At 41.9% G+C, this 23,146-nt stretch overlaps 2 protein-coding genes across 2 annotated transcripts; both read left to right on the top strand.

The window, feature by feature from the left end:
- Positions 1-1,164: 1,164 nt before the first annotated feature.
- On the top strand, positions 1,165-7,090 carry gem (GTP binding protein overexpressed in skeletal muscle). Its single transcript, XM_040029658.1, has 4 exons — positions 1,165-4,297; positions 4,671-4,747; positions 4,831-5,035; positions 5,123-7,090. The coding sequence occupies exons 1-4, from the start codon at positions 3,940-3,942 to the stop codon at positions 5,404-5,406; spliced, it is 924 nt and encodes a 307-aa protein (XP_039885592.1). The 5' UTR covers positions 1,165-3,939; the 3' UTR covers positions 5,407-7,090.
- Positions 7,091-7,240: 150 nt separating this feature from the next.
- cdh17 (cadherin 17, LI cadherin (liver-intestine)) lies at positions 7,241-22,378 on the top strand. The gene is made up of 19 exons (XM_040029641.1): positions 7,241-7,367; positions 8,852-8,908; positions 9,377-9,472; positions 12,375-12,512; positions 12,614-12,749; positions 13,759-13,917; positions 15,289-15,441; positions 15,949-16,154; positions 16,259-16,390; positions 16,480-16,627; positions 16,788-16,997; positions 17,087-17,163; positions 17,255-17,443; positions 17,847-18,091; positions 19,650-19,780; positions 20,032-20,259; positions 20,372-20,482; positions 21,271-21,387; positions 21,528-22,378. Exons 2-19 carry the CDS (start codon positions 8,861-8,863, stop codon positions 21,617-21,619), a joined length of 2,616 nt encoding a protein of 871 aa, XP_039885575.1. The 5' UTR covers positions 7,241-7,367; positions 8,852-8,860; the 3' UTR covers positions 21,620-22,378.
- The last annotated feature ends 768 nt before the right edge of the window (positions 22,379-23,146 follow it).

Raw genomic sequence — 23,146 nt, 5'->3', positions numbered from 1 at the left:
AATAAATCTATGTAGCCAGGGTGTGTTGATTCTGTGATATAAAACTCTGTTATCAGGTGCAGCCACTCCTTTTCCTTCAAAGCTTGTTCAGCGTCTGGTGCAGCCTCATTCACTGTAGTATTAGTGCTAATTAGATGGAACAAATCTCTGTTTTTGTCTTGCATGTGCTGATAAAACGTAGTGAATTAATAATTAGTTAAATATTTTTTGAAATATTGCACAGCTTTTGATATGTGATTAACCTAACCAGGAAGTTTAGTAAATTAAAATAAACCCATTAAATGCTACTTCTTAATGTTTGATATTTATTAGCTGCTTTATGCCATGTTAAAGGTCTGTATTGGGGAAAAACTAGGATTTGGGAATAAATCGCGCTCCCTTTGTTTGTTCCATGATGATATGTCTGTTAATCATCTGCCAGGTTGGCCAGGCAGCAGCAGAGGTGTGGCTCATTTATGCTCAAAGAACTTTCTCAACGCTGATACATGAATAATGGTAATTACTGACTTGTCCATATAAAAAATAAGCCAGCATCTGTTATAGTTTAGAGCAGAGTTGAGCAGACACAATGCAGATTCACCTTCATTTTGTACTCACAGTTAAAGACTGTTGTTTTTGTTATCAGTTAACCTGTTACTGTATTCTATAAAAGGGGATCTCTATTTACAGTCATGTTGGACAAAAGAAAGTGGCAAAAGTTAACACTAAAGATAATTTTTTTTATCATTATTTTACATTTCATTCAATTAATCACTAATAGCTCTGGTTCAGTTTAATTCAGTTCAAGAATATCCCACATGTCAGAAGATCCCCTATGAGCAACAACTCGGCAACAGTGGAAAGGAAAAACTCCCTTTTAACAGGAAGAAACCTATAACTGAACCAGGCTCAGGGAGGGGCGGCCATGTGCCGCCACCGGTTGAGAGTGAGGGGAGGAATACGGGACAAAGGCACACGGGCAAAAGCCAGAGATGAATAATAATCACTATAAGCACAGTGAGTTTTAAAAAAGAAAGTGAAGAAGAAACAGCGCATCAAGGGAAGCCCCCAGCAGTCTAGGCATAACTAATGGAGGATTCAGGGTCACCTGATCCAGTCATAACTATATGCTTTATCAAAAGGGAATCTTAAAAGTAGAGAGGGTGTCTGTCTCCCAAATCCAAACTGGGCCCAAGCCTCTGCCTCCCGTTCTACTTTTAAATACTCTAGGAACCACAAGTAAGCTGGCAGTCTGAGAGCGACGTGCTCTGTTGGCATAATAGTACCATAGTACTGAAGGCTTTTTGTGTTCTTGACACACGCCTGTTGCTTTCAGATGGTAAAAGTGTAGGTGGAAAGAACAATACTAGTGGTTGTTCCCACTTGCTTCTGAACATTGCGGCAAATATTGTGTACAGAGAAAAACCTTTTATGTGAACCGGTTGCTGTTAACATGTCGGCTTTACAGTATGCTGTCTGCAGGGTAAGAAAACAAAACAGAATGTCTGAACGAGCTGCACTGAACAGCATATTTACAGTATGAAGGACCGAGCTCTTCATCGCGCTGTCTCCCTCCATCTGTTATCCTCAAGGACGTTCGATCAGACCAAAGCAGTTTGGATACGCTCTATTCATGAGAGTTTTTATTATGCTTACAACCGTGACCTGCATGCATGGGCTTACACAGTGCTCCCATATTTATATAAACTACACCTGAATGCACTGCATGCATTTATTTATTTATTTGAACAGAAAAATGGGCAATATTCTGAAATGTATTGGTAAAAGCTTGTTTTCATCTGCAGGCCTTGACCAGTTTCTCTTAATGAAGTGCAGATAAATTTACATTGTTTAGATTCCAAACATTAAAGATAATAAAACTATTGATTAAAACTTATGTAATCTTTTTTTTTCTGACCTTCATCTCACAAATTACAGATTTCACAAAAAGAAAAAGCTGGAGGTTCACAAGAGAGAATGGTCACAAGTGATTTCACCACCAGGCATTTGTATAAAAGATGTTTTTCACAGACACTTTTTTTGGTCATATGATGGACACAACATTATAAAACTTGAGCATCCAAATAGTCATTTTGATTGTTTTATGTTTATGTTACCACTGAAGTCTAGATATTGTTGTTTTTATTGTAGCTGGTTTTAATTCTGCTTGTGATGGTATTAAATTAGAAAAAAAAAAAAGCCATTTTAGTTGGGAACATACATACGCTACTGATTGTTTTACATTTTTCAATAATTCAGTTACTATATTGATCTAAACCTATGAATCCTTCAGAACTGAAGAAGCTTCTCAGATGAGGTGAAACGTCTTCAAGCAACTTAAAGAAGTCCAGACGCTTTTCTTTCCAAGCTCCTTAGACTACGATGACCTGGATGACTGAGAACCTTCACAGACATATGGATCCTAATATACTAACAAGTTTATTCAGAAACTCTAGGAACAAAAGGTTTTATTTTTTATAAACTCTGAATTTCCAAATTTTCAAAGAAATGGTGCAAAGTGAAAGCGGTTGCTCTTTTCCTCTCTTTGTTACCAGGCTCGATGGATCCATGCTTTCATGATATATACCGAGTTCTAACCCTACCTTCTGAATGTTGCTGAAGAAATCGAGACTCATCAGACCAGCCTAAGTTTTTCTAATCTTCTCTTGTCCAGTTTTGGCAATCCCAAGCCTTAGTTTCTTACTGTTAGCTCAGCATAGTGGAACCCAGAGTGGTCTTCTGCTCCCGTAGTCCATCTGCTTAAAGGTTTGATGTGTTCAGGGATGCTCTTCTGTAAATCTTGGCGGTAGCGAGTGGTTATTTGAGTTACCGTTGCTTTCCTATAAGCTCAAAGCAGCCTGGCCATTCTCCTCTAACATCAACAAGGCATTTTCCCCTGGAGAAGTGTGGCTCATTAGATATTTCCTCTTTTTCAGATCCTTCTCTGTAAACCTTAGAGACACCTTACAGATAGCAGATCAGCAGTTTCTGAAATACTCAGACCAGCCTGTGTGGCACTAACAGCCATGCCACATTTGAAGTCACTTAAACACCTTTCTTCCGCATTCTGATGCTCAGTATTGCGCCTAAATGTATTGAGTTTCTGTCATGTGACTGGCTGATATTTGCATTATGTGCAGTGCAATAGGTGTCCCTAACAAAGTGGCCAGTGAGTGTAACTGTGACAGTAATCAGAAGCAGATTGATCCTGGATTTATAAACTTTCTAATACGAATTGGGAACGTGTCACAAACCTTTGGTTGAATCCTATAAAATAAATTTCAGCAGTGAGGCGTCTCTATAGGAGCATATCAGTGTTACAGGCTCTGCACACGTGTAATGCGGTGGTGCTGAACCGTATGTCACTGCCGCACAGTCATTTTAATATCATCTGAGCTGCCGCACACCGTGCGCATGAACCAAAACAGTGAGTACCCAGCACATCACGGCTTTGCATCCACTCTCCCATGCTCTACTTGTGTGACCTGCCCCCGCCCCCATCCGTCTATATAAACTGCAGGGAACCCCCATCAGGGCATTAAGAGACTTCACTCAGCTGGAGATTACCGAGGGATGAGGCTGCAGACACATCAAGAAGGCAGAAGCTGTAAATTTCGCTCCGGGATTTATCCAGAAAGTGTGTTTTATTTGTATTTTTGGAAATGCACGAATTAAACTTTGAAATCGGTGTTCCGCAGAAACAGGTTTAAGCAGCATATTGAGGTCGTGGGCCTGAGTTAATGCAGTAGACACCAACAGGGGGGAACTTCTGATTATCTGAGACTAAGTTTAGTCACCTTTAATCCCAGAGAAACGAGACGCTTCTGGTTCACCTGAGAAGGATAAAAAGCTCCTGAAGTGTCTTTTAAGAAGTAAGAAGGCTGTTTGTTTCTGTGCTGGAAGAGGTTTAATCCCATCGCTGTGTATAATCCAGTCCATCCCGATTTTGCCGCCGGCACCATGCTGTCCAGTGTGCGCCGTCACAGCCTCCGCCTGCAGAACGAGCTCCACCGGTGGAGCATCTGCGACGCGGGCAGCCACCCGCTCTCGGACAGCCTCCTGGCGAGGGTCCCCGCCTGCATCTCTCGCTCCAAATCCTGCGCCAGCTCCGCCGGGGAGTCGGACGGGAGCAGAGGGAGCTGGTCCTCCTCGGACTCAGTCATCTCCACCGACTCCGCCGGGGAGCACTCCGCGGAGCCCGGGAGACCGTATCGGGTGGTGCTGCTGGGGGCCAGCGGGGTCGGTAAGACGGCTTTCGCCAGCATCTTCGCCGGTGCAGCGGACAGCATGGACAGCGACGACTGCGAGCTCTGTGGAGGTGAGAGAAAGACCTTATTAAAGTGCCCGAGAAAGTTACACTTCTATTCTTCCTGTAATACTCGTGTATATATTGTTATATGAATATATATAAAATAACATAGTAATAGAAATCATAAAGTAGAAGAAATAAATTGTATTTATTCTACTTTGTATAGTGCATATTTGTCTTCTATTTTTGCATTGTAGGTTAGGTTAGCTGCCCTGCTATAACAATGTAAATTTACAATAACAATGTAAATTTCCCTGCTATGGGATTAATAAATCTTATTCTATAATAAAACCTTAGCACTGCAGTTATTCTAATAATAATGCTGTTTGACGTTTTGCTGATTTAACTCAGATCTAAGTGTTTGATTCCTGTTTAAATTCAGATGAAGTGACTGAAAAGGAAATTGAAGTGGATGGAGAGCCTGCCTCTATAACTCTGATTGACACCTGGGATTCAGAGGTGAGTTTTTTTACAAAATGAATCAAAGAAGAGACTTCACCTGCCTGTGTGTGAGCATACTAAGCCCTGTGTGTGCTTTGCAGACTGACAGTGAATGTGTGTACGAGCGGTACATGCAGACTGGGGATGCCTACCTGTTGCTGTACTCTATAACTGACCGGGCCTCATACCTGAGAGCATCTGAGCTCCGGATAACCCTGCGTCGCTTCCGCCCTGCCCAGAACACACCGATTATCCTTGTGGGGAACAAATGTGACCTGGTGCGACGCAGAGAGGTGTCAGTGAGCGGTAAGGAGGCCTAATCTCAGTCTGTTTATGCTTCTCTTCTTTTGATAAGATGATCAAGTGCCTGAAACTGTCTCCTCCCTGTTTCAGAGGGTCGCGCTTGTGCCGCTGTGTTCGACTGCAAGTTCATCGAGACTTCGGCCGCCATGCAGCACAACGTCTGGGAGGCTTTCCGCGGCATAGTGCGACAGCTACGTCTACGACGGGACTCCAAAGAAGCCAACAAACGCCGCAGGCACAGAAGCTGCACTACCCGCCGAGAGAGCATCCCTATGAAAGCCAAACGTTTCCTTGACAAAGTGGTGGCAAAGAACAACCCCAGCATGGCGTTCTGGCTGAAATCCAAGTCCTGCCATGATCTCTCTGTGCTGTAGGAGCCTGATGGATGAAGCCAGATCTACATCACACCTTTGAGCAGGAGAACAAGTTACTAGGTGGAGGATAAGCCTACATCTGAGGTGGCTACAAAGTTGGATGGTTCACACGCAGCCTTCACGGTGTTCACATCCACCCTCCAAACAGCCGGGACGGTGTTAGGAACGCGTTGCAATCCAGCACAGACTGAGAGGACTCGGCTTAGATTGTCTGCCTTTGAAATGAACTTTGTTAGAGGCCTCGTGTCTGTGTGACAGAAATGTCTAAGATTAGAGACCAGCTGATGGAAACTGAGAAAAGGAAGTTATTTATTTATTTATTTTGGTGTTTGTGTTTCGAACAAACGCATTTTAACAGCCTTTTCTCTCCTTTCTTCTCTTTTTTCCTGATCAGTTTGCTCCGATTTTTGCCAAATTTTGACTGTTGATCCCAAAGTGCTATGATTTGTAAGCTACTTTGTGCAGTTAATGTCTTTGATTATGTGTACGATGATCTTTTGACAGTTACTTTATTTATACGTGTCGTATTTTGCACTTGTTGTACATAATACCACATTGATAATGTATCTTTTTTTGTTTTAAGTGTTGCTTGATGAAATAAAGTGACATAACAGCATTTGGAAGGGGAAAAAAATGAGACACTCTTTTGTCTGCCATCTCCACATCACTGATGAGAAATGATAATGGGTGACTCAGCTTTGACACAAAGGAGACACACTTGGACAAATAGGGTCTCGCAGCAACACTGCGCTGATGCAGGATGAGTCAGGTGGTGACATTAAACCTGAACTTACTTCAGCAACATTAGTCCCCTGCGCGTCTGATTGGGTACAGTGATTTGGCTCCCAGTGTGGCACCGGACAAGCTCTCAAGCTCGGTGTTGTTGGGAAAACGGTCAAATGCAGAAAAATGTGTTGCCAAGGTAACATTCAGAGGAAGTGTGTTTGGTTCAGAGAGCGTCGGGCAGATGGTGTTGGCCGCAATACCGGGCTGTATGCACATACAGAGCCACGCTTTACATAACAGAGTCACTTCCAGCTTCATCCGCTGAACCATCGACTCTCCAGTCATAGGTTCTGGTTAAATAGCGAGGCCTGTGAAACAGTGACTCACTCGCAGCCTGTTTTCCTACAGTCGCACAGTTTTGTGGTTTGTGTCCAAGCAGCTCTCCACAGCTTGTAAACCTCTCAGCTCAGGATGACTTTATGCATCAGGTCATATAACAGATAATTCCAGCTGATACGTGTGAGGTTGGGTCATAAAGATGAAGCCTTTAAGACACACCTTCTTTTTTCCTGTTTTTACAGTTTCATGTGCGTCTTGACCTCCTGAATTGACCTCAAAGCTTTGCATTCCCATGAGGCAGTGGATTGTCAGTGCAATCAGCGAGTCGGTCCTATTGTCTACGCATAGCTCCTTATCAGGCGCTGCTGCTGATGGAAAATCTGCCAGGAAGCACAGCAATGGTGCATAGGTCAAAGTCTAAGAGGTAATCAGAAACTTAAACAATGAGCAGCGAAGAAATGAGAACGATTACACAAATTTCCCCCCCTCGTTTTCCCCGCTTCTTGTTCTATTTTTGTCCAGAATTCACGCACATGCCGGCTAAAATTCACAAATGCTTTGCTGAGACGTTCCCTTTAAAGAGTTTGTTGTTTTACAAACACTAATCAGTACTCTACAAATCCACAAGCAGTTGAGTGTTTCAATAAAACCCCCATCTTACTTTAATAGACAGGTGTTTTATTGAATTCTTTATTTATAATTGTTCTTTTCTTCCTGTGTTTGTTGCTTTTGTCTGCTTCTTTCCCATTGGCCAGCTTGGCAGAAGGGCAGGGTGATTAGACAATCATTAGATCCAATAAAACATTGCTGGTTAGTGGCTGGTTAACGTTTGACCAGGACAGGATGGAGCTGCTCAGATCAGTCTGACGAGTGTCTCAGTTGCTCTCTCCTTTAAGGTAAGCCACCTCGCTCTCTTGTCTCCCAAGTTTCAGGTTTGTTTCAGGAGAATTTGGAGAATTATTTTTCGGGTGTGTCGCCAGAAACAAACAGGACTGCTTGTGTTGGTTTTTATAGATTGTGCGATGACGGGTTTAAAATGTTCTCAGATTATCGCTGAAGGGCCATGATCTTGACTTGACTTTGGCAGGGCCTTAGATAAGGTGTTGGCATATTTTACTGCCTTACTGCTCTCCTTCTTCCTGGGTTGTTCTCAGCATTTTAGAATAGGAGGAAGGTAAGTGAACGGGACTTTAAATTTGGTATCATAGCAGCTGAATATAGCCAGACAAAGGTCATCCAGTCATTGATCTAAGAGGATAAAGCGAGAGGGGCCTGTAGCTTTGGATCCATGTTTGTGTATTTATCCCAGCTTCAATTTAATCAAGTGTCAAACGTCTGTTAGTTTCTCCTCTGGATACCAGTTAAGTCGCTGTAGGTGGACGTTTAGAAACTAGTGACACTGCTGAGGGACTTGCCAGTTAAAGGTCTGCTTCGCAGCAGATGTTAGTTAACAACATGGAGACAGATATTCTTATAAAATGCAGAAAACCTGCAGATAAATAAGGTGTTCAGACAATGGGGTGACTTCAAAAGTGTCCTTTGGCACAAAAAGGTCATTTGGCTCGACTCAATGTCACCTTCACTCAACCCTTTGACTTTACCCTTCTGTTTCGCTTGAACTTTACAGCTCCAGAATCTCTACATATCTTATTTACCAACTTAAAAGAATTAAAGGTGTGATTTTTCTTTAATTGTCAGTAGCGACTGTCACATTATTTCTTTAGTAAACAAGCATTACTCTGGCCTTATAACTTGGATGCTTCTGCATTCAGTGCATTCTGTGTAGTACATTTTTTTCGGGGGAAACGGTTGCTTTAAATGCAAAATGCAGGAAAATCTACAGATTCATTGAAGTTATGTTTATTCAAGCGTCTGAGGAGACAGCCCTAAAGTCATTGCACTGGTTTGGTGTCATATACATATATACATATGTGTACACCCACTTTACAGAAAGAGAAAGACTCGGACACGAACACCTGACGCTGCTTTTAAAAGGCATCGACTTTCATTTTCTTCTGTGCACTCGGGTGGGTGGTTAACCTGGAAGGTGTAGGTGGAGTCCCATGTGTAAGCACTTCAGCACAAAGTATGCACAAAGAGAGATACAGTGCACATGTGCAGATTCAAGGACAGAGGACACGCTTTCTTTGTGACACTGTGGACATTGCACATCAATGACACACTGCACTGAACGGAGAAAAGGGTTGAGAGGGTTTAAAGATTCCTCTGTGGAATTTGGTAATAATCCACTACATGGGTTTTTTAGTGTTTCCACAACAGCAGAGCACAGTGAATATTTTCCACAAAAATGACACAACCTCTGAAACCTCCTTAAACATTTTTTTCTAACCCTCCTCCTCGTCTTCCTCTTCCTTCTCAGGCTGTGATAATGACACCCATGGTGCATCTGTTGTTGCTCCCGCTGCTGCTCAGCATCGTGAGTACACGAGCGCCGGCCAACTGCTGCTGCTGTTCTTCAATACATATTCAAATGCATGAACCTGTTAAAAGATCTGTGAAATAGTCAGCGTCGATTAATGCTACACAGGGAGCGCATGAAAGAAAACACTTACAACTATCAGCAAGGTTAACAAAGAGTCTGTGAAACAGCCCTCAGTGACTCATTTTAAAACACTCACAGAAAGGGTTGCTAAACGGAGCGTGGGCCCTTTGTCTGTAGACTTTGCTCTCCCATCATGTAGTCGAATATAAAAGTTCCTCCACTGTTAAGTCATTTTGGTTCAATAAATAACTGGGCTGTAAATACTGCCCTCAATGCTTGACTGATTTCACCGGAGCTAAAGCTAAAATGGCAAATTTAGGTATGAGTGTGAGAGGTTTTCAGTTTTTTCTTGCCCCTTTCTGTACTCGATGACCTTTAACCTTTATTTCTGCGCTGTAATAGGCTGGTGGGAAGGATCTGGAGGAGAAGAAGGGCCCCTTTGAGAACACAGTGCTGGATGTGCCAGAGGCGACCCCAGTGCCCTATCCTTTGTTTCAGGTAATATAAGCATGGCAGCAGCTGGTGTAATATTGTCCATTTTTGAGGTGGATGAGCTGCACATGTGCCACGCGCTCCATTTATCAAACACCTCAGTCAGATAAGTGTCACTAAACCAGAACCTGCACCTGAGAAGTTATCTTATCTTAATCAAGATAGGAAAATAATAAATAGTAAAAAAAAAACAACTCTGAATATAAAGTATTGTTGCAGTTCTTTGTTTTTTTGTTATTGCTCCTCTGTCGGCCATCTCACAGGCCTTCACGTTTACTGTAAAAGTTTGGTAACATCATCATCATATTGTTATTTCACTAGCTGGGAGCGTGTTCTCATTTTAGGTTTGACAGTGTTTTAGTAGATAAAGGTGAATGGCTTGGATGTGAATTGAGGCCTCGAAGGGGACTTGTGGCAGCTCCTAGGCCTAGCAGATCCCAGTGTACTAAATACAAGTGAAGAAATTAAAGACTTAAAAAGGGGAGGGAGGGAGGGGCACGTAAGTGAGAATGAACAGCTTGTAGAACTGGGGGAACATATATAGATAAGAACCAGAAGGCGCGTGTTTGGAGGCGTGGTCCCGCTCCTGAAATTTCGATACTTTATCTCCCATAAACTCTCGCTCTCCATCAAACTTCCATTTTAATCAATCGGTCGTCTATTTGCAGCAGCTGTAGCTTTGCAGACATTGGTTTCATTGCCATTTCTTGCATACCGTGCAGTCAAACTATTCCCACAACAGCTTAATAGGTTTGAGGTCCGGTGACCACGCTGGGCACTTCATAATGAGCTGACTGCTTCCTCTCGAATTGTCGTCACACAGTTTGGAGCTGTATTTGGGGCCATTGTCCGGTTGTTGGAGATAACTGGCTCCACCGGGTAGCCAGTTTCAGACGTAACTCTTTATTTTTAGCTGGCCCTAAAAGATCAGCATCCTGGCATCACCTTTTTCCTTTCTGTTGACTCTGTGGGTTTTGTAGGTACCATTTTAGTCTCTAGAGAGTCCGAACCAGTTTGACCTGTTCTGTGAAAATAGGTGCTACATCCATCTCCTTTTTTGTAAATGTCCACATGGAATACATTTTTACTTCCTAGAACAAGAATACTCTGACTGGCTCCAGGGGGAAGTTTTTCTTTAACCGCTCTGAGTGCATAATCACACCCACAAAGCCTGCGGTTCCTGACGCTCAGCACTCAATCAAATGTATTAATTTAACAAGAAGCAGCAGAAAGCGCAATCCTCCACCAAGGCAGCTCACTCTCTGGACAGTGTTTACTTTTATGGGAACTTTATTGGATTTTGTATATATTCATTATGTTTTCTCTTCTTCTTTTTAAAGTACTTTAAGAAATTTATAGTTCAGTATAAATCAGAGAAAAGTGGTATCACAGATGCTTACTTTGAATACACAAACATTATGTAGCAGTAGGTTATGGATAATAGGTATTGATTTAAATAACTAGACATGAATAACCTGAGCTTGTTATACAATATTACACTACAATTTATTTCTAGATAACTAGGCAGCTTCTTCTCTTTCTCATCAAACACTTTCTTTAGCGCATTATGGAGTGAACCTTAAAGAAGGGCAGATGTGAAATGAGAGGTCAAAGGTCCACATTAATCTGATATTTAGAATGCCCATATTTCATTCTCTATGTGCCCTGTATACCTTGTCATCAAGACAAACAATGGCAGTAAGAAACATAGTTATAAACAGCTCTGCATTATTATCACTTTGACCTTCAGATCAGTCCATTTACCTTTAAGGAGAGGTCAGAGGTCAAATGTGTCATTATATTTGAAATCTTTATACAGTGCTTTCTATATGTTGACACAACACACCACACTTGTGAAAATAATATTTTTTGTCAATTTTTGATCATTAAATCTCAAGATGACCTTGAAGACCTTGGTGGATGTAAGCCAGATTTTAACTGATCGTTAACATGACCCAAATCTATATCCCTATGATGTTTTATCCAAATTCATTAAAAACTTTTCGAGCTATCATGTTTACAGAGAGAATGACGTGGCAAAGTTAAATCATTTTTACATTTACTAGCTACAGCTGTCTTCAGACGCACTAATGTAATCGGATGGGATTTAGATCGATTAGACTTTTTTAGAGAGCAGGTGGGGGGTCTGACTCACAGGAAACGGTTTGGGTCAGAATCAGACCCAGAACTCAGCAACCTTTTGGCATATGAGTCATCTGTTCAGCCAGGTGAGCTGTAGCGGTGCCCAAATGCAATGAATTTTCATTGAGTAACATGCTGATGGTAAAGGCTGCTGAAAGTGGGGCTCTGTACTCCTTTACAGATACCCCAGTAATGCTTCACGATTAATGTTTCCATGAATCATTTTATCATTTTAGGCATTTTGTGTGAGTTTTTGGTTAATTTTAATGTTATTTCAGTTTGAAAAAAGATACATACTTCTTTTAAAAATAGAGATATTTCTAAACACCCCATTCTTTTAGTGTAGCCTCTGATCTGGAAACCACTGGACCAATGGCAACAGCAGCTGGATGTTACTTAGCGGTGATACATTAATATAAACATTTAACATTTATCACTTTTACTGTTGTGCACTTTTACTTCAGTGGGGTTTTTACAGCACATCCTTGTGTTTGTATTTGAATATGTTGTATTTATATACTGGCTTAAAATGCAGAAGAGTACTTCTTCCATTAATGCGTGCCAATCAGAAACTTGCAGTCATACTCAGATTAACTGTCAAGTGTGTGATCTTTTAAGGAAGTTATGGTGTTTTCCCCTTTTTGTTCACTAAAAAAGTTACCACTTTTTTGTCTGAGATCAAATGAAACTCAAGAAGCGATGAACAGACCTGGTTTTTGTGGTCAAAGTGTCCTGATTTTTCTCGTCTGCTTCTTTCACTCCTTAGTTTCAGGTGACAGATCTACATGTTAATAACTTCAGGCTGAGTGGAGAAGGTGGGCAAGACATTAGTATTTCAAAGGATGGGTGGCTTTATCTGGAACAACCTCTGGACTGGTCGCGAGAGGAGCACTACATTATCATGGTAACACGATATCTTTATTCAAACACATGGAAAACCGTGCTCACATTGCATTAGGCACACGGGACACACACTCGTGCATAAAAACTCATGTTTGTGCACAGGTGGAGGCACTGGCAGATGAAGAAGTGGTGGAGGGTCCGATTTATGTGACCATAAATGTTTTGGATGTCAACAACAAAGCACCGTACTTCAACCAGAGTGTCTACACAGCTGTGGTTCGGGAGAATACGCCAGCAGGTTGTGCACACTTCTACCTGTTGTGACATTTTTGCTTTGCATATTTTAATTTTTTATCCTTGCTCGCTCGATCTTTTTTAAAGTACTTATGAAAGAACAGGTGGCCTTACGTCTAGTTCATCACGGGCAGTAATAACAGGTGCCCCCTGTTGATTTCAACACTTTCATCTTTTTTAAGTAAACCTTTATGCTGAAGAGTACACGTGATTTAAGGAGTTTGCATGTTTTAGTCCATAACCTGCAAATTACATGTGCTATTCATTTTAATAAGAGTGATTTTTCAAAGCAGATAAAAGAATTAGAGCTTCATTTCTCCCCTTTGAGGCTTTAATTTTACTTGATTGTGAAAATCAGCTTGCAGAGGTCTTCAGTGCAGTCGGGCATTCATCACAGTGGATGTTTGATCTTTTTCATTTTGCCACTGAATGCTTTCTGCTCAAACCTGGGACCTTAAACTCAAGCTGTGACACCAAGTTTGTTTAGATCTACACATTTGAGTTTTAAACGTAAGTCAAAAATGAAAGAGTTTTGGGACAGTAGTGTGGCGTGGCGGTAGCACCTCACAGCAAGTAGGTCCTGGGTTTGAATCCTGCATCTGACCTTTCTGTGTAGATTTGCTTGATCTCACCAAGTACTCCGGCTTCCTTCCACAGTTCAAAGAAATGCAGTTAGTTTGGTTAAGTTAATTGGCCCATAGGTGCAACTGTTTCTCTGTATTGGTCATGTGACATATTGCCAATAGTGTACCCCGCCTCTCTGCTAATGGCAGCTGGCTCCAGCCACCCTACAACCATTAATTTGAGTACATAGTAAAATGTTTGGTGTTAAATTAAAGTGCAGCTAATGTGTAGCTCAAAGGATAAAGCGTGCACCACTGTATTTGTTTTCAGAGAACCCTTTAAAGGATTCCTTCTATGCATGTGGGTTAAGCAGTATTTCTTTAAGTAGACAGTGTGAGTCACCATACCTGTCTCTATGACTTTAACGTAAGTTTTCTGTGTGGCTCTAGCTGTCCCATTTACCCGAGTGTTTGCGACGGATCAGGATGACCCGGAGACTCCAAACGCTCGTCTGAGATACAGCCTGGTCAGCGAGATCCCCAGCATACGAGACACAAAGCTGTTTCAGATCAACCCCGACACTGGAGAGATCTCCACCACAGAGCAAGGTAGCACCAAAGTTCTCACAGTTCTCCCCCCGGAGAGGGAAGCAGTATGTAATCAGTCTGTGTGTTAGCAGTGCAGCATCCACAGTTTTACGATTATCATTCAGTGTGATGGTAAATACCAATAACAGCTCGAGCTGATCTGATTTTAGTGAAAATCAGGTGAAGGTCACACAAAATGTGAAAATCAGGAAAATCCTTACATTACCCATTGTTTTGTTTTTTTCAAGTTTAACAACAGTTTACTAGGTCAGTATCTGGGTTGGTTAAGCATTTGACCTTGACCTTCATTGTTAGCACCCAAGGTCAAAGTTAAGCTTGAAAGAAAATTCAAGAAACAATATTGAGTCATATATCATGTGAAAGAGCACGAAGAGAGCTGCACAACACGCCTTTTATTTCTTCAGTAAGAAGCACTACGACATCACAGTGAAGCCACAACCAGGCGATGTCTTCATATTGTTTTAGAACAGCTTCAGGGGGGATTTGTGCTTCTAGTATTTATTTTGATTTCATTTTGACTTTTTGGTTTCCAGATTGGGTTTTATGATTTTACCTTATTTTTTATTGTTTTTTAAAATGTTTCATTTTTGTTTAATTTTTATTAGTTTCAGTGTTAATTTCGTCTTTATTACTTTATTATTTATAGCAAATACCAGAGGCAAGATTTTGGAAAATCAACTTAGATATTACAATATAAAGAGCATTTTTAAAAGCAGTCAACTCACAGGGTTGTAAACATCCAAACCTCAATAAAAACATCCATCGAATCCTCATCAGGCAGTTTGTGATACAAATTTTACCAAATTAACAAGTGAGGACATTTCCTCTGCACACCTGACATGTGTATATATGACCGGTTCATACAGGGAGATTTAAATATATATTTATTATAACCTCTGCACACTTCTTCACTTACCACTATTTTAATGGTTTTAGGTCATAATATATATATTTTAGTAAGTTTTCCAAGTTTACAAAATCGTTTCAGTTGGTTTTTAATTTTTTTCACAGTTAAATAAAATGTTTGGGTTTTTTCACATCTAATTTTAGTTTAGTTTTAGATTACAATAATAACGTTGGGTAGCACAGAGACCTGAAGCCAGCCATTGAAGCACAGAACTCTGTGTGGCATCCGTGGAAAAGTCTTTAATCTGTGGCCACCGTCTCTGCCTGTAATCTGGCAGATCATCTTGTGTACTCAAGATTAATGCTGATTGAAGGCAGGTTGCCTAAATGTGTCGCGTGATGCTCATCACTGATTACTTTGAGTTCAATTAGGAGTTTGTTTCCCCTCCTAGATCACCTGAAGCGCGTCTGCGATGTGTGTGAGCATGCTCGCTGGTGTTTGATGCGTGTGTGTTGTTTTAACAGGGCAGCAGCTGCTAAAGGCAAGGGAGGGCATCCAGTATGCCAGGGGAGAAGATCGGAGCATTGAAACTCTGAAGAGAAAGTTCGATGACTACTGTTCGGTGCAGGAGGTCCCCTACGAACACAACCCCTTCTTCACCTGTGTGCAGAGAGCAGGTTTGTTTCCAAAGGAGTCGTCAGTAAAGCTGAACAGTTAACGCTGTCAGTTAACAAGATCTGGGCATAATCTCACACAATTTTCAGACGTTTTATAGTCAAGATGAACAGTTTAATGGAGCAAATACTCATCCAAACAATTAATATTGAAAATAAGCTTGAGTTGCAGCTGCAACAGTGGAGAAATTTCACGATGAAGGACGAAGAATAATAAGAACATAGACAACAACATCTGGGCTTTGATGGTGCACTTTAAAGTCGGAGCATATGATGGTGCAGATTGAAGGATTGTGTTAATGTAGATAAACAGACTGTAATGAAGAAGTTGCTGTCAGCAATTAGCGCTGGGTGCTGAGTTGATGAGTTCAGTTGGAGAGAGGTTTAGTCGCGTCCATCGGACTCAGCTTTTCAGAATAAGAGATTTGCTGGAATGTTTTAGTGAGTTTTACCCCAAAGAAAAACTCCTTGGTTCAAATTGAAATATTTATTCTCCACTTGTGGTGTCAGAGATGAGACGGCAAAACTTGGACCCCCTGGAAGACCCAGACTACACCCTGTTTGTGCGCGTGCAGGACCTGGAAGGAGCTTCGCAGAATGCACTAAGTGGAAACAGCAGAGTCCAGATTGCTGTGCAGCAAAACCTGTGGAAGAATCCCGGACCCATACGCATTAGAGAAAACTTAGAGGAAACATACCCACTAACCATTGCTAAGGTGTGCTGAGATTCATATATTCATACTCCTAACTGCATCTCATCTTTATCCATCAGCTGACCATCCTAGTCTGGGACCCTGCCTGTCTCTCTCTCTCCATCCAGGTCCAGTCTAATGACCCTGATGCCAGATACGTACTGGTCCAGAAGGAGCGAGAGCTGAAATTCCCCTTTGAGATCACACAAAATGGAGAAATAATGGTGACAGAGAAGCTGGACAGAGAAAGCAAAGAGAGGGTAGATAACACATTTGTTCAATAAGTTATATAAAAATAAAGACGCACTTCTAGGAGTTTTTCTTGAGCTTCAGTTGGTTCCGTTTCCAGTTCATCCTGGTGGTGCTCGCAAAGGATGAAAATGACAACGAAGTGGATCCACCCATGGAGATTTACGTGTTGGTGGACGATGTGAATGACAACGCACCTGTGTGCGATGAGGAGACTGTGTTTGAGTTCCAGGAGAATGAGCCTGTAGGTAAGGATGCCTCCGTCGAGGTGCGCAGCATCCATATAGGTGGTGGTTTCTTCAGCCACAGGCAGCCTGTTGAATTCAAGAATATTTCCAATTTGTAAAAAAGTTTTTTCGAAGTTTCATGACAGACGTGAGGGATTCTCACTGCATCTCCTTATTCCAGGTGGCCTCGTAGGAGAGCTGCTGGCTCATGATAGCGATAAAGAAGGGACACTGAATTCTGTTTTGACTTACACCATCTTGTCCCAAAATCCACCCACCGCCTCCAAAACCTTCTCCATCGACGAATCTTCTGGAACAATTCGTACACTGCACTTGCTGCGGCGAAGGGAAAATGCGGTCTACAACCTCAATGTCCGAGTCAGTGACACAGGTAACATACTGTATGAAAGCACACCTGTAGGCTGAGTTTAGTTAACGTTTTTAACTTTGGATGAAGTTTTTATGGCTTTTCTCTCACAGAATTCAGCACAAATTGTAAGGTTGTCGTCAAGGTCATTGACGTCAATGATGAGCTGCCCAAGTTTGAGAAGAATGATGTAAGTATGGGAACCTTTCGAACGCTGGCTCTTGTTCCTCATTCTGACTGGCTGGCATTGTTACTGTGTCTGTTTCTGTGTCCGTATGCAGTACGGCAACGAGACTCTGGCAGAGGACACTCCTCTGGGACACACACTTCTGACCATCAAAGCGACAGATAATGACGACCCAGACACCGGCAGCTCGGAGATCCAGTTCATCATCTCTGAAGGAAACACCGACGACGTCTTTGCCGTGGAAACCGACGGCAAAGGTGTTGGTTATCTGGTTCTGGCTAAGGTGGTGATCTCCATTCTCTCTGTTTCATTTCTTGCAAACTTTGATCTTTAAGTAGCTGCTCCAACATTTCTGGTCCCTTTTAAATAGTTCAGATTATTAAATTCTCATGATGGAGTTTTTTGTTGTCTTTGTATCTTTTTTATATTTTTGCTTATAATTGTTGAAAATGAAAGAGCTGAAGCTAGTAGTCATCATGCATGTAACAGCAACATTAGAGTTTGGTCATATATGATTTTATGGCCATAGTAAATGATCCTCGTTTACCCCTAAACCTGCATGTCCATATAAACTCATTTGGATTTTAGTGCTTTTCAACACTCTGTTGTAAACTTTCATCATCATCTCTGCCTCTCTTTTCTTTTGTGGTTCCTCTAAAACCTTTTTTTCTCCTCCTTCCTAACAGCCTCTGGACTTTGAGACCTCTCCCAGTTACAGGCTCCAGATTGATGCTCGTAACCCAGAGCCGCTGATGGAAAGTCTCAAGTATGGCAGCGAGTCCACCGCCTTTTTCTCTGTGTCGGTCATCGATGTAGACGAGGCTCCAAAGTTCAGCATGGACATCCTGGATGTGACCATATATGAAAACATCACCAAAGGATCCGTGCTGCTCACTGTGCATGCAAAGGACCCAGAGGGCAAAGAGATCGGGTAAACACACCAGTGACTGCTCAGTGTCTGGGTCCTAAGTACTTAAAAAGTTGTAGCTGTTTAAAGATTTAGTGAAAGCTGCTACATAATACAGGAAATATACACAGTGTACAGGAAGATACAGCTAAGGGTAATGCCCCTCTACCTAATGCCAGGGGTTAAGGTATGTGTAACATTTTAAGTCAAAACTTGTGTTGCAATTTTTTGGCCTTTAAGGTGGAGTAAATCTATCCCAATTACACTGTATTCCCAAAAGTATTCACTCATCAGCCGTCATACTCAAATGAACTTGAGTGACATCCCATTCTTAATTGATAGGGTTTAATATGATGTCAGCCCACCCTTTGCAGCTGTAACAGCTTTAGCTTGTCTGGGAAACAAGTGTTTACAGGGAATTTGTGAGGTCAGACATTGATTTTGGATAAGAAGGCCTGCCTCACAGTTTCCACTGTAATTCACCCCAAAGGTGTTCTTGGGATCAGGTTGAAGTCAGGACTGTGCAGGCCAGTCAAGTTCTTCCACACCAGCCTCACTCATCCACATCTTTATGGACCTTGCTTTGTGTACTGGTGTGCAACCATTTTGGAACAGGACAGGGCCATCCCCAAACTGTTCCCACAAAGTTGGGAGCATGAAATTGTTCAAAATGTGTTGGTATGCTGAAGCATTAAAAGTTCCTTCATTAGAACTAAAAGCGCAACTCCTGCAAAAAAAGCTCACACATTGGCCCAATGCAGTCAGACAAGTACTGTTCTCTTGGGCACTGCCAAATCCATTACACGAAGCTCTCTTTGCACTGTTCTTGAGATAATCTGAAGGCCACATGAAGTTTGGGGGTCTGCAACTAACTCTGCAGAAAGTTGGTGAACAATGTGCACTATGCACCTCAACATCGTCTGTCCTGGCTCTGTAATTGCATTGCTCTTATTCCCAACGTTAATATCACTAACAGCTGACTGTGGAAAATTTGGTAGTGGGATCTTAGCACGGTACCACGCTGGAATTCACTGAACTCCTGAGAGCGACCCACTCTTTCAAAAAATGTTTGTAGAAACAGTTTGCATGCAGTCAGTGCTTGATTTTATACCCGTGGCCACGGAAGTGATCGGAACACCTGAATTCAATTATTTGGATGGATGAGTGAATACCTTTGGCAATATAGTGTATATTTCAGTTTTGTGAAACTTTGTAGAACAGAAGCAGCTGAGAGAATTCCTGACTTTACTTTAATAAACTTCCTCCACAAAGCGTGGTCTAAAAAACAAAGTTTCACTTCTTTCACACAATGCATTGCTTTTCAAAAATGTTTTCCCTTAACTGATCCTAATCTTCCTCTTAGCTGATGCATGAAGTGGCTGGATACACCACATGCAGCGCATTGATGGCTTTGGCCTTGTTGAGCACTGACTGCTAGTTTGAATTATCCTCTTCTCTGACTACCACATGTACAGAAAACAGACCATTGATTCGTTTTGACTACCGATGTTTCCCCTGGCCACCAGCTCAGTGTGCGCTTCATCATTGACTGTGCCAGACCGATTATTGTGTTTGTGTGCAGATATAAGCTGGATGGTGACACTCAAGGCTGGCTGGAGTTGGATGCTGCCACAGGAGAGATCAGGACCAAAGAAAAACTGGACAGAGAGAAGGTGGACTCGTTCAAAGTCACTGTCACTGCCTTCGAAAAGGGTGAGAAAAGACGCTGCTCTACAGCTTTTCCTTTATAGGCCACACAGTGTGAGACATATCGGCTAAAATAGTTTGAAACAGAATAAGAAACTTCTGCATACAAACATTTTCATTACCTTTCAGAAGCTCCTGTAGATCTTCATGTGTTTAAGGCTTTTGACCATTAAATACTGACCGCTGCTCGCCTTTATAAAACAAACTAGTTGTGGGTGAGACCACATTTTTCATACTCTCTGATATTCCCTCTGAAGCCAACCCGGAGAAGGCCACTGAGCATGACCTGCATGTAAGGCTGTTGGACGTGAACGACAACGTCCCCAAACTGATGGAGACACAGGCCTTCATCTGCATGAAGAATCCCAAACCTGTTCTCATAAAGGCCGAAGACTCAGACAGCGACCCTTTCTCCCAGCCGTTCACTTTCAGCTTTGGCACCAAAACTGGGAAATCTCCCAACTGGGAGCTGAACCAAGTTGACGGTACGCTTACATCTGTAATGTAACAAGAAAAACATCAAACTAAGATGTAAAGACGCACGTTTCTGTGTTCAGCTTAGAACATTTTATGTGTTTTTCTTTGTGTGTCACACAGGTACAACAGCTGAACTGAAACTGAAGAAACCACCAACTCAAGATAAAACCTTCTCACTTCCCATTACCGTTAAAGACAAAGCAGGTGTGGGAGTCCCACAGGCATTTGAGGGTGAGTCACATTTGTAAGCCTTACTTCTGGCAATATTCTACAGTCACGGCAAGAAAGGCATCCCTTCTAAGGTTTTACACACCAGGACATAAAAAAATGTAGTTCTTATAAGGTTTTAAAAAAAATCAGGAAAATCCAAAATCACGCAACATGTTCATTAATTATTCCACATAATCTACACCAAAATGCAGAAAGAGTGTGTGAAAAACTAAGTTAACCCTTTGATTTAACACGCTGTAAAAGAGTTTTTAGCACCAATAACTTCATGTCATTGTGGAAGGATTTCATCCACTCTTCTTTACAAAGTTGCTTCAGTTTATTAAGGTTTGCAGGAATATGTTCAAGCACAGCTCTCTTAACCCTGTAAACGCTGAAACGTGAAATAAATTAGTTGTGGTTTGTTCAGATGGAACTTTGCAAGCCTGATCTGTGCTGCCATGTTCTTAGTAGAAAGAAGAGGCTTTCTGCTGAAAGCCCTTCCAAACAAGCCACACTTCTTTTACTTTTACATTTAACATGCTAAATGAGACCTGTATAGTCTTTTTTTTTATTATTTCCTGATTTCTAAAATCTTAATTTAGAGTTTAATCTGGGTGTTTTTTCTTTTTACCATAACTGATTATCTGCATCAGTGCCCAGTTTAGTGCTGTATCCAGTAAATCACCCAGTTCATCATAGGCTGCTGATAGAAAGCTAAAAGTTAGGAACAAAATAAGGAAAAGTTGATGATATTTTAGTGTAATCAGCTGGCCCGTCATACTTTACTTTACATTTTGTCTCCTTCACAGTGAAAGTATGTAACTGCACAGAGCTGGGCTACTGCTACATTGCACCAGAAGGAGCGGCGCTCAGTTATGGAATGGGACCCACCATTGGGATCCTGGCTGGCATTCTGGGATTCTGCGGTAATTCTAACAAGCCCCAAAATAAATCTGTTATCTGATGAAACCAAGTTTCACACAAACCGTTAGACTGTCCAACAGTGTCAGTGTGAAGTTTTGTGTTCCAGTGACTGACTTCTGTTTTATGTCTCCTCCTTTCGCAGTTATCGTGTTCGTTGTAGTGATCAAACGCATCAACAAAAAGAGCCAAAGAAAAGCCCAGGCCGAAGGGGACGAGAGGAATGCCATGATGTAGACACGACGCAGATGGCTTCCGAGTCTCTTATTTATATGTGCCAGTAACACAAATCAGAAATTAGCCTCCAAGAGATCAACAGTGTGTACAATGTTTGAGATAGGAGGAAAATTCTCCAACCAGAGCCTTAAACCAGTCTTCCTGCTCGGTCCTTATCTTAATTATAACTTAGATTCTTAAAACCAGACTAGACTACAAACACAACTTGGGATTATTTAGATTTAAATTCTCACCTGCCTATTAAATAAGATAGGACAGGTACACTGACCCATAAAATATCTGTGGTAAAATACTCCAGGCCTGAAACTCAAATGAGTCCTCGCACATCTACTTTAGCTTATTTTATTATATTTACAACATGAACATTATTAACAAATGCTGTGCATCCCTTAATTAATCTGTTAGGTGGTCCCATGCTAATCACTCATTTGTTGAATAAATATATTATGATTTCACTACCAGACTCTGGCCGGTTCATTAGCTATTTCATCATCTCCCACCATTTAATTATATATATTTTTTGGGCCCAGGCACTTTGTGTGTTACTCTCTTCTCTACCTTGACTGTAACAGCTAACCATTAAACGTTGTTTAACATCAAACTCAAACAGATCACTTGTGTCACGAACAACTTTTTTTTTTTTTTTTTTGTAAAGTTCGTTTACTGCTCTGTTTCTCAATAAACGACAAAAACTGGGGACCACTTTGGTTTTCACGCCATCGTTTTTTTCCCCCTACACATCAGGGCAGACATGTGGTGCAGCAGGTGATGGGTGACGTAAGGTACAGTATGTGTGCTATACAGTATCTCTGTCCTGTGGAAGCCCGGGGTTGGGATTGCTCTGCTTGTACTGTTGCGTCCCCCATCCTCCTTCCTGCTCATCTGCCGCTGAGCAGTCAAGGCCACGATGCTGCCTCAGAGAGCGATGCTCTGACTCATCTCTTTGTCAGTGGGAGACGCAGATTGTTGACGGTGCTGAAAGGGGCATGGCATGATTTCTTTTTTAGCTTTTATGCAACACAAAGTGGTCCGAACAAGCACAATACTTACATGTGAGAGCTGAAGGTGGGGATCACATGTGCTGCCATGAATATTGTATCCCTCCGATCCATGTGCCATGTTTTTGTGTGTGTGAGTCATCGAACAGCCTGTTGCAGATACCAAAATCCAAACGGGGGAGTGGGCTGAGCTTCATCTTTCATGCTGATGAGGATGAACTTAGCGTGGACCCTTTTCAGTGTTTATGTCTGCACTCTCTCCTTGTCGGTATCCCAGCAACACTTTCCACAACACACACACACATGGCTCACACACAAACACACACACTCATACAGAGCTGGGGGGAGAAGTTCAAATGTTGAGGTACAGAGGAGACGAGGTGGAGGGGCAGACAGTTGGACCTAACGGTGTGAATGATGATGACCACCTCTGGATATCAAGCCTCACCATCAGCACACACCCACCCACACACACATGTTAAAGTCCCTACTCTACAAGAGGAGCCTTTTTCCCCTAATATAGAATTAT

The sequence above is a fragment of the Simochromis diagramma genome, unplaced genomic scaffold, assembly GCF_900408965.1.
Source record: "Simochromis diagramma unplaced genomic scaffold, fSimDia1.1 OVJJ01000361.1, whole genome shotgun sequence".
Classification (NCBI taxonomy): domain Eukaryota; kingdom Metazoa; phylum Chordata; class Actinopteri; order Cichliformes; family Cichlidae; genus Simochromis; species Simochromis diagramma.
This window is presented reverse-complemented; position numbering and strand designations above follow the sequence as displayed.

Excerpts from the sequence above, each read along its gene's own strand:
- gem (XM_040029658.1), top strand. The coding sequence starts at position 3,940 with ATGCTGTCCAGTGTGCGCCGTCACAGCCTCCGCCTGCAGAACGAGCTC. Across the intron at positions 4,748-4,830 it reads TTGACACCTGGGATTCAGAG|ACTGACAGTGAATGTGTGTA; the intron begins GTGAGTTTTTTT and ends TGTGCTTTGCAG. Across the intron at positions 5,036-5,122 it reads CAGAGAGGTGTCAGTGAGCG|AGGGTCGCGCTTGTGCCGCT; the intron begins GTAAGGAGGCCT and ends TCCCTGTTTCAG.
- cdh17 (XM_040029641.1), top strand. The coding sequence starts at position 8,861 with ATGACACCCATGGTGCATCTGTTGTTGCTCCCGCTGCTGCTCAGCATC. Across the intron at positions 17,164-17,254 it reads CCAAGTTTGAGAAGAATGAT|TACGGCAACGAGACTCTGGC; the intron begins GTAAGTATGGGA and ends GTCCGTATGCAG. Across the intron at positions 18,092-19,649 it reads CCAGAGGGCAAAGAGATCGG|ATATAAGCTGGATGGTGACA; the intron begins GTAAACACACCA and ends GTTTGTGTGCAG.